Source organism: Melopsittacus undulatus, chromosome 4 (assembly GCF_012275295.1).
Source record: "Melopsittacus undulatus isolate bMelUnd1 chromosome 4, bMelUnd1.mat.Z, whole genome shotgun sequence".
Lineage (NCBI taxonomy): Eukaryota > Metazoa > Chordata > Aves > Psittaciformes > Psittaculidae > Melopsittacus > Melopsittacus undulatus.
The window spans coordinates 76,129,356-76,141,010 of NC_047530.1; the positions used below are offsets into that span (position 1 = coordinate 76,129,356).

Consider the following 11,655-nt stretch of genomic DNA (forward strand, 5'->3'; position numbering starts at 1 on the left):
ATTTATTATTTAACTAGTAGTGCTTAAGGATTGAAATGAAGAATAATTGTATTATTGTTATGATATGATATACTTCTCTAGAAAAGGACAGAAATGTGTGGAAATTGCAAAGCTTCCCTGTCTGTCCTCAAACTGAAGCCTCTGTCTGCATGTGCTCTGCCCTGGTTGCTTTGATCTATAGGTCTTGGCATCTGGAAGGTGTACAGATTATAGTAATACTTACTACATGATAGTAAGGACCTGTCGGAAAATGCATGTAAACTTTGTTGCGGAAAGGTAGAAAATGATTATGCAAATACGATCATTTGCAAATGAAAGAATTCCAGATTTTAACTTTTACCCAGCAAACTACAGAAGCATTAAATTCTGATTCTGATTTTACTAATTCATGATCCTGATAGAGGTTTTCATGAGGGGAGATTGCATACTCAAATGATGACTCAGATTGCATCTTGGCCTGCAGTTTTGTTTTAGGGAGCTGTTCTTTTTTTTTTTCCATGCAGACAATATGACTAAAAAGCAAATATTTTAACATAACTTAGTGATCTGAGCTATTACTGAAATGTCCACAGTTTCACTCTTTTTTTTCTCCTAGATTGAAGAAAACTTTAAAAATCTATTTGCTTTGACATATGACACAATATTTAAGAACTGAAATCATCAATTAAATCACACATCAGAAACATTTCCCTTTGGTAAAAAATATAGTGCTAGACGATGTACACTTTGAAATTGTTGTTAATTTTTAAAATGCAATCTGAAGTGCATATGTTATTTTAAAAAATATACAAATTTTAAAAGTTTATAAAAAAACACCAGCAATCATTGCTTAGCAAGAGAATTTGCAGAGAAATGTGTATGTTTGAGGTTTTTCATGCATACTTTTCTAGCTTGAAATCTGAATATGTTATTCTTTATTTTTGGGGTTTTTTCCTGTTTAAAACTGAGTGGATCTAAAGGAAACAGAGTTCCTTCTGGATGCCTGTAATAAAGTACCAAACCCAATATGCACATAAAGTGGCAAAAGCCTTTTGGATTGTCACTGAAAATAGAAAAGGTGAATGTTGACAAGAATTCAGATATTTTTTTAAAATAGGGAAACTGAAGTTAAAAATAAAGCCCTCTTATGGTCAACATGTTGGAGGAAATTCAAAGACTCTCATAAAATAAACATATTTTAAGAAGTGTTTTGAATTTCACTGTGTAATTTCTGGCCAACAGAAATTACAGTTGTATCTTTGGAGGGACATTATGTCAGATCAATGGTCATTATACAAAAAAAATAAACTGAAAAGTTGATGCCTTAACCCATTCAGCTATTAAAATGCAGACACGAAGAGGATAGCTTTTCTTCAGATTTTCTATTAGAAAACTTTGCACCACTGCGCTGCAATGATAAAATATTTGGATTTGATGTTACAGAAGATATGTAAATTGTTCCTTGAAAAAACACAAGTACAAAACATTGCACGCTTTGGCAAAGGAATCTCATCAGTAGTTATTAGAAAATACAACAGTGTATGTCCTGAAAAATAAAGGAAATTATCTGAAGCATGTGCATAAGCTAAAATATCCCAGCCTGAAGCATGCTGTAAGTTGTTCCTAGGCTATATTTAACTGTAACCTTTGGAGTCTCAAAGTCTGAGGAGAATATCTGTTCTGTCAGGTAATGGTGATGGCGTGCATCTGTGTATATGTCCACGTATCTTCAAACATGCGCACGTATGCCCTTGTTTTTCTGCAGCATTATTAAGAAAAGCCGTCCATACTTCACCATGTTGTTACATGTGTCTGTCTGCTGATTATAAAATGTGTTAAACAGTATTTAAAAAACAAAAAAATGCAGAGCTGCGCTTTGATTTATTCAGCGAACAAAACATATGCTCGCTGTTCTGTTCTGTGTAATTCATATGATCAATAAAATTTTCTTTAAAAAGAGCAACTTTGGCATTTAGAAGGTTTGTGCTGCTGAAAAAAAAAATGCTTCACTCTTGCTGTATGTAGTCAACCTCAATGCTCTTGCACCAAAATAAGTTTTTGTCTCACTAATGTCTATTTTTATGTATTTATTATTTCTGATTTTCAGGGTTGAAGCTGTATATTGTGGCTGTTACCCACTGTGTCCCAAATCCTTGGTGTACCCAGAGATATTTCCAGGTAGGTGCTTTGTTGCATATTCTTTTTGCTGAAATCTAATAATGTGATTCATGCTAAAATACAGAGTTTGAGACTAAACTTGTGCAAAAGCAATTGTTTATTTGGCAAGCCAACATGTTAGTGTTAAGGAAAATTTTATGTGTTTTAATACATTAGATGAAGTTTATATTTGCCATCTGTTCTTTTAAGATAACACAAAAGCAAGTTTTGAAATAGCATTCTTCATTGTTAGCATACACAACCCATAATGATAGATTTTTGTTAAAAGGTCAGTGATGCTGCAATGGTTTGCAGATTTTTTTGATACACAAAAAAAAACCCCAAAAAAACAAACCCCAACAAAAAACCACCAAACCAGCAAGGCCTGAAAATCACACCAAATTATTTAAACAATTTAATACTTAATAGTATGCAACTGTGATACAGGATGCGCACTAATGTAGTACCAGTTCTTTGAAAAATCTCATCACTAAATGTATCACATATGCATTGTGTTACATTAGAATAATGTATTTTAATCACCCAAAGGAGATGTCTAAACAGCACAACTACACAGTCTTATTTAGCATTAAACATCCTTGTGAGCTGAGGTAACCTTATAAAATCATGCTTAAATAATGTAAAACACGAGGCGGCACAGAGCAATATGCATTTTTAATTAGTAAAGTGACTAATATCGAGTGTGTGCTTTGAGGTTTTTGTTTCATTAAAAATGTATCTGTTTTTCCTGCAGCTGAATATCTGTATTCTACACCTGAACAGCTTTTTAAAAGGCTTCAGAATTTCTGCAAGAGACCCGATATTGTGAGGAAACATCTTTATAAGGTAGTTGTTCAGAATAGTTTTAGATGATATAATGCCATATTGAAGTACAAAGGAAAAAAAAGCCCTTAAAAAACAACATTTAATTAACATACTAATGTTTAAAGGAAACATGCTAGGGAGGGATATTAGTCGTTACACTAACAAGGATTAATTAAAATAGATGCCAGTTGTATTAACCTAGGTCTTATGAAATACGTGCACTTATTGCATGCTACATGCTTTTTTTTTAATTTATTGTTTTCTAAAATGACTGTCCTTTACATTTGCACCCAAGAGGCTTATAAAAATGAACCTGGATTAATGCAACTCATTAGTTTAAAAGGAAAATAAAAGAAAGATCCCACAATTATACTAATGAGTATAAGCCTACCTTCCTATCCTAATTTAATCTTCAATCCTCAAAAAATACAGGTAACAGGTATCAGGTAAGATTTCTCTGCCTTTTGAAATTATTTGAATTATTTATTCTACCTCTTTTTTTAATGTTGAACATAAAAAAAGTTTATCGGAAGCACAATGTACTGGTATTTATCGTGTCCTATTCTTTGCAGTTATTTACGAAAAGAAAGTACAATTTCAGTAGCAGACTCTCCACTCAACTTCTGATCTAGTGTTCAATGCTAGATCCACTTTTCACATTTTTAAGTATTGTATTTATACTGCTAGGAGTCATACTTTAAAAAAAAAGAAATTAAACGATTGTAGGTGAAGCAGTAAATTCTGGCAATGAAGAGCTATTATTATATGATGCTGCTTTTATAAAAATAACTGCTATTAATTTTCTTCATGCTGATATGTAAATTTGCAGCATTTTATGACTTTTGCAGTCTGGGTAGGTTGGATACACATTACCCCACATGACAAAGGTGTTTCAGGTTGTAAAAAAGCAAAATTCAGCTGAAAGTCTTTAAAGGTTTGGGAATGCATAGAAATACTCCTCATGTTGCCTGTGGAATGCAAATGTGGTCTTTTTAGTGTTCCCTGTATGTCACTGTCCAGGCACACTGTTAATGAGCACGTGGAGTAATCTTAATTTGGAGGCTCATGCTGCTGACAGACCTAACCTCCTCTCTCCATCTTCCTCCCTCTGGAGACCAGAAAGTTTGGGTCTTGCTGTGTGTCGTCCTCCTCTCTACCCCTTCCCGCACACATGGAGAAGGAGTGAGGGTTTAGCCCATGCCTGACTTTATTTGTGACCTAAAAATAGACGTTTACATAATGATACATCAAAGATGATGTTGTTTCTGCAGGAAACAGTTAAAACTTCAGGGAAAAAAAGAGAGAACCAAAAATGCAATTTAACACCCAATTTCAAGCTCATTATCTTTCATTGTCTATTAACTTGGCAATGGTTCAGAAGGTAGCTCATAATAGTTTAAAATGCTGACTGAACACTTCCAGTGTTCAGCATTACTTCTTGAGTCAGTAGTATCGTATAGTTATACATAGTGGCTTCAGAGGGAGAACAGTCCTTAAATGTTTACCTTGACATTTCTCAGTGCTTCAAGCTCAGCTAGTAGTTGTGTGCACATGGATCTGCTCACTGCATGTGGATCCCCAGCTCTGAAACAGCCAAGGTGCACTGAAAGGAAATGATAATATAAAATAGTATGAGTTTAAATATGTGCACGAGACTCGTAAGCAAAATGCTGATTTGCTTAAAGGATTTTTCTCCTTTAAAAAAAAAACAAAACTTGAGGTGACTTGCAGGCAGAAGCTTGAGGTTTTTATCTTGCCCCATGCATATGGCCTTGTGCACTATTAACAGCGCAGCCCTGTTCCTGAGTGTTTGAACTGAACGTCTGCAACAGGTAGCAATTACACTGAATGGGGGATCGTGTTAAAATGAGTAAATCAGGGCCTAATCCAGAACCTGTGAGCACCAGAGAAAAGATCCTGTTGTCTTTAATAGGCTTTGGATCAGCTCGGAGAATACTCTTAGAGTTGTCTTTTTTGTACCTACACCCACGTACGCAAAGTCTTCATTTTGCAATGAAACTGCGCAAAACCTCCTAGAATGACGCTCACTCAGATATGTGCTGTTAATGTCATTATAGTTGGAACGACATTGCTTCTTAGGAAGCTGAAAAGAATGAAATCATGAAGAGTACACAGCACTTCCACTTTATTTTCACCTTTTTTAGATCAGTATAATATTATATAGTAGAATTATGTATATATATATTTATAAATTATAAATACATAAATTATAAATATATAAATATATGTTATAGTAGAATAGAAAAAAGACCCCAGTACAGTAGTGGATACTAACTAGCTACTTTTCTTTCAGAAACCTTCCTGACACAGTCGTTTCTTGAAGTTCATAAAGTATCTGTGAAGTCCTGAGAGCAAAATGCTTTAAAAGCAAATTGTGCTTTTCTCTACTGATTGGGGATTCTGCTTCATAGATTGGGAAGTAATCATCATCAGAAGTGCTTTGGCTTATCCTTTTACATATTGTTGGAGTTTTATTATGAAGGATATCCATAATAATTAGACAGTGGTCTAATTAAACAAGCAGTTTATTCCTTCAGTTGTCTTCAGCAACTGTGCTGACAAAGTTGGGGGAAAAAGGGAGATAAACAGCAGAAGGACAGTCAGTTCAGGGAGGTGGACACAGAGAATATCCCTGTGAAAATGCACAGACCAAGATGCTAAACTGTAATAGCTTACTTTGGTGGAGTAGATTCATGCTGGCAGACTTTTAAAAATATCCATACTATGAGAACCTATGAAAACCTTTCCAAATGATGTATTACTCACCCTGTGTATTCTCAGAGCTCCAGCACTGGCTCATTTGCATTTTGATGTTGCCTTCTACCAGTTATTAGCAGAAGATTGAGATGAGTGGAAAACAAATCTTATTTGTTATCAATTATTTGTTCTGTTCCAGTTTTATGGAATCAGATGTTTCTCTCCTGTTCTGGATATTTGCGGTTGCCAAAATGCCAGAATTAAGCAAGGAACAACAGGGCATCAGTTTCCCATGGAGTACACTGTAGGACCTGTCACAGTTTGCAAGCTCCCTATCTAATAGATTTAAAATTAAAAAAAAAAGGGCAAAACATTTGTTTCTGCATTATTTTCTTTAAGTTTACCTTTCAGTTCTCTCACTTCAGTTTCTTAATTTAAAACAGCATGTATAAAGAGTATACAGTGGAAAGGGACAAGAAGAGTTGCCAAAAGCCAGGCATGGAAGGAGCTGACAACTTTAAATAATCTCTCCCAGCCTTCCCAGCTGAATGAGTGCGGGTTGACATGCTGTCAGCTTCAGTTCCTAAGGAAAAATCCTACTCTCACTCATACTTGTTCAACAGAGAAAAGAATTTGGCCCACTTTCTGACATTCATCTTCTCATTTCCATCACACTGCAGAAGCTCACCTGCCTATGAAAAGACACATGGCGTGATTTTTTTTTTCTTTCTTACACCACTGTAGAAGGAAGTCTGCTGAATTCAAAGGGATTAAACTGCTGTAAAATCAAATTAAGATCCCAGTTAGACCGTAGACATCTGAATTGTTTCCAGTCTCAGGATTTGGCTGTATAGGGCAGTTCTAACAAAACTTTTTTTTTTTTTTTACCTCTCTTTTTTGCTCTGATTTGAGATAAAGCAGTATCTTTGGTAGTTCAGGAAAATATGTAGAAATGAAAACTGCTCCTGGTGCAGCTTTAATATTAAGGCATAGCTAGGAAAGCAGCAGGAGACAATCTCAGCCTAAGGACACATGAGGATGCAGGGGAGCTTCATGCCAGATGTCCCATTGGCCACTCAACCCTGTTACAAAGAGCAGTAGCCATTCATAGTTCTTATACAGGCCATGTAAGAGTGGGAGCAATGCTTCTGCCTTTATCCTTACCCATTCCCCTGAAAAACTCCAAGAGAAATTGTTTTTCAATAAAGATGCTCTGGATCATCCTGCCATGTGTTTAATGCTGTGGTTTTGATATATATGATATTTGGGAGAAGGCTGACACAGGTAAAATTAGGTCTTTTAGAGTTAGAGATTGGTCCTAACCATGAACATGGAGATTTTATCATCTTTCATAACCTTTTAGTATTGAGTACATAAAACCTATTAAGCTGTACATAATAGTTCTCCATTTGACATTCAGGCTCTTGGAAACTCCTGATCTTGTCTTTCACATCTTCCTATACCAAAGCAGTTCATCATATTTTTGCAGACAACACTAAAAGCATTTCCTTCAGTTAGCTCAGAGTTTCCCCACCTTCAGTTGCATTGAGTGTCTTCTGTCTTCTTGTTCTGGAGTCAGTTGCCTGGAAGCAGAAGCTCCACATCCATCTTTTCTATGTCATTCATTATTTTATAAACATTTGTCAAACACTTAAAATACCCTGGTCTTTTCAGTCTCTCCTTGTGAATGCTCTTCCATGTTTAAGCTCTAACCATTCAAGCCAGTTTGATGCCTGAGAGCTGTTTTTGTGCTGGTGTGATCATTGCTTTACAGAGTATTCTAGGCCATGCCATCAGTTTATGTTATGTGCTGTACTCTGATAATTTCCAACCTGTTCCTTATGGAGCCAAACCTACTATTTACTTTTTAATGGTGAATGTATATTGAACAGATGTTTGCTTACAGTGTTCTCCAGATCTTTTGTCCTGATCTGATAAAGTTAATTTAGAGCTTTATAGGATATGCAAATAGTACAAGTATTTCCATCCATCCTGCTGGCTTTCTGTTCATCAGCAGAGCATGATTGCAGATTAAGAAGATGGCATTGTGTCAAATCTGTGCTTCTACCTGCCTAGCATTAGGCGCTGGTCAGGAGAAGGTTAGAAGCACAAGTGGGAAACTTGTATTTTCCTCTTGAGATGCTCAGTTTTGAGTAAGCATAATTTAAATGGTTTCAGAGATGGTCTAGATCTGCTTCTCAGAGCCTGAATGGAAAGGTTATAGTAGCCTAGGAACTCTGGAGTGCAGCATGCTGTGTCCATGCTTTCCCATCTCTGTCTCAGTGCTTGGGCATGGGATCCTAAGTAAAATGTATGTAATGTAAGGATTTCTTATGTGAAAGAAAACTTTGGTTACTTATTTAGAATATAAAATCATAGAGTAATTAAGGAAGTCTGAAGGTCATCTGGTTAGCCTTTGCTGAAAGCAGGGCTGGCTTCCAAGTAAGATCTAACTTCAGGTTTGGATAAAGTTGTTCAGGGTCTCATCCAGGTTAGACTTGCCATTTTTCATTCCCATATGTATGGCTGATATAGGTGAAACCCAGCTAGCCTAGGAGGTTTGCACAGGTGGCAAGACCTGCTGGACTGTGGGACAATGTTTAAATATTTTAGGCAACCTTAGGTCTTTAAGCAGTGTATGGGTCTGGAAGCAGCCATGGTGGAGCGAGGTCTGCTAGCTAATGTGAATCATCACTGTGGAAGAAATGAGCTACTATGTAGGCTGTTGAAATCACCTGCTAGGTTATTCTAAGATTCAGCCATTCATATATAGATACAATATATGTGTATGTATACATATATGTAAGTATGCATATATATATCTACGTGGCCTGCACCCAACCTTCTCCCAGACCTTGCCTTGCTCTTGGCTCCCTGAGGTTTGTGTCTGCGAGATTTCAGTTCTCTAAAGATGTTGGTCTGAAGCTGGCTGTACTTGTAAAGCAGGCATTAAAAAAAAGTGTTCATTAAATAGCAGTTATGGACCCATCTTTCAGCATAAACACCAGGACTTTGAACTTCTTATTATAACAGTATTAGATAGCTTCCAGTTTAGATTTAGAAAGTAAATTAAAACTGGCAGATGAACCACAGCCACTGCAAAATGATAGGTGGAAAAACTGATCAAAGGAAATAAGATTGACTTTGAAAGAAAAGTTGCAAACAGCATGAAAACTTAGGCTTTTCAATATATTTTATTCAAATTACCTTGAGAAAGGGAGCTTGAAACTTCCTTCTGTTGTTCTTAGTCAGTGTGCTCTGAACCAACTGTGCAAGGTACCCACCAACTTATCTTGTGCAGCCTCGCATCCAACTTTTGATGATTTTTGTTTAAAGACAGAAAGAATGAAATGAGTTTTAAAACACCAGCATAAGAAACTGCAGAACAGACCAGTTTATTCAGGGAAATACCATTACTCTACCAAGGAGTATTATATAGCTCTGACTTGGGCCTCACAGTGTACCCGATTCATGTAAACCAATGCTGTCTTTTGATGGTGGTTTCCAAAGGTGCTTGGAGTTTGAAAGTTGAGCTCCAAAAATAATTACTACAACCTGCTTTCCATGTTGATTTCTCCCCAGTATTCACTTACAGAGGGAAGGATTTGAGTCATAGAGTAAAGCTGACCCAATAAAATTGGCTCTGTAAATCACTCTGCTGTCTTGACTACCAATTTCAGGTTTTGTGCTGAATAATAGTCTCTAATTCTTATTTTTGTTGAAGTAATTTTTAAAAAAGTGCATAAAATTTATGCCAAATCAGTACTTTCTGCTTGAATTCAAGCAGTCCTGAAACAATAGATCTGAATGGATGACCAGTCCTTGCGAAATTCTAAAGGTTAATTCTGTAGTCTAATGATGGCAGAATAGATGATAGTTGCTTATGTTTAGGATCTTAGGACACAAGATACAATCAAGTTGATTATTTCATAAAAGATATTGTAGTGCTACTGGCATATTATTATGCTGCCTGTTCTTCATGGGGAGATCTGACTTCATGTGAAAACTTTGCTTCTCTTGATCTCTCCATACTTAGGAGCTGTTGACTGAATCACTGTTCCTTAAAAAAAAAATGAATGCCCAGACTTTTGCAGACTTCCCCAAAAATGGAGTTGGATTTGTTCGCTCCAAGGTAACTGTAAAATAAATCCCAGTAGCGAGACTGATGATGATCAAGCAGGAGAAATAGGCTCTCACTGCTGCTGGTTTGTGGTTCTGCAATGTCCGAGGTTGAGAGGGGCAGGCTTGTCCCCTCACGTGTCCGGTCCTTGGTGCCTCTGCTGAGACCACCAATAAAGCAGATGGATGTTTGATGGTGCTTATCCAGGAGCAGATAACCTGGGGCTGCTGACCTGCCTTTACCTGTCTTTAAAAAAAGAAGCTGAATTCACTCCCATATTCAAATAATGCCGCTTAAGTGTTCTCTGACCAACTTGCTTCCACCCCTCCTGAAATTCTGGGTGCTGCAGAGGATTTCAGCACAGAATTGCACTCCTTCCCACACAAGAGATGTCCCTTTTGTGTCCCAGCATCTAATGCAGCTTCATGCACTTCTCTCTTCTGCTTCCTTGTAGGGCGAGACGGCTGGGTTTTCTTGGGCAGCGCTCGGCAGTAAATTCAGGTCTCTGCTCGCAGCAGAACCGAGGGAAGATTTGTGACAGATGGGGCTAAGTCACAAACTTGCAGCCTCAGGCAGAATTGTGGAAGTTTCCAGAGTGTGCCCATATTTACCTGATCAGAGAGAAAAGAAAATCTGCAGAGGAAGCCGAGCCTGGCTGCTTGTCATAGCTGACACAGAGCCATCTGCCACAAACCTGTGGCGGCTTCAGATCTCCAATCCCTGCCACCACCCCAGCTCAAATTAAATACAGATTCTTAGAGATGTTATGATGGTTACACATGTCCTCGGCATCACATGCAGGAGACTGTTCAAAAAAAATATGTGGCCTGTTGTGTAACCGCACTCATGTATCCCATATGTGGTGCCACATTGAATTTCCGGTTGAATCTGTTTTTATCCTTTGTACTGGATGACATGGTGCCTGAATTCTTTCTTTTCGCCGACACGATGGCAGCCAAGCTGCAGCTTCAAACGCTCACACTTGGCTGAGTTTCTACCTAGGTTGCCAGGTTATCATTGGAGCCTTATTGTGTCCTCAAAGGGCCACAGGGCCTGAAAGGAGGATACGAATGCTGCCGGACTAATTGGGCAGCCATGTCCGGGTTGTTTGGAGGCAAAGGGCTGCTTTAGCACTCTTTTTTTTCCTTTTCTCTCTTTTTTTTTTTTTCCAAATTAATGGCTCTCTGGCACAGGGGTTTTTAAGTGAAGGTATTAATAAGGGATCTGGCAGGTAATCCCATGATTCATGGAGTTACATTTGCATTTAATTAATCTTAAAGAAAGCTGAAAGATAAACAGCTGTAATTCAGACTAGCATGGGAAATATGCTACATGGTGCCATCTATCCGATTAAATGAAAGCCAAGACACTTGTTTTATTTCTCTCAAGGATGGAGAACAAACAGATAACAATCAAAATACTTCCAATAAAAACCAGTAGTTTAAATGTAATGGCAGTTCATCAAGAATCTTTGCATCCAGTTGCAAATACAGTCTTTTAAAGATAAATCACTTATGATTCCAGCAGTCAAGCTGGTATATTTGTTGATGTAAAATGTTTTGAAGATGTAGATTGTACAATAAATTTTTAATAAAGTGCCCACTGCAATTTTTAATTAGCATATCTTATTCATGTATAAGTGTGTACATCTATCTGTATGTTTATCACTATGCATATCCTTGTGTCAGAGTCAATGAATGCAATTGTGTCTTTATCTGATGAAGTAGAATCTGGTTTGCAAGTGATAATAAAACGTTACAACAATACCAAGATTTTCAACTCCGCTTGGGAAAGAAGCAAGAAGGCGGCTCTTGGTAAAGCATTGCATTGTGAAGCCTGGGAAGACATCTCTTTGT

The 11,655-nt window shown here is 37.2% G+C and overlaps 1 protein-coding gene across 8 annotated transcripts in view; it reads left to right on the plus strand.

Annotated features, from left to right (window-relative positions):
• GTDC1 (glycosyltransferase like domain containing 1) overlaps window positions 1-11,414 on the plus strand; it is a 183,512-nt gene extending 172,098 nt beyond the window's left edge. For 7 of the 8 annotated variants that reach the window (XM_034061919.1, XM_034061923.1, XM_034061924.1 and 4 more), the window contains 3 exons: window positions 2,087-2,157; window positions 2,891-2,982; window positions 10,254-11,414. In XM_034061919.1, the coding sequence (XP_033917810.1) occupies window positions 2,087-2,157; window positions 2,891-2,982; window positions 10,254-10,337 (247 nt within the window). In that variant the 3' untranslated portion in view covers window positions 10,338-11,414. Of the gene's footprint in view, window positions 1-2,086; window positions 2,158-2,890; window positions 2,983-10,253 lie in introns of those variants that run through there. The other variant, XR_004549561.1, reaches the window with a different exon arrangement.
• The last annotated feature ends 241 nt before the right edge of the window (window positions 11,415-11,655 follow it).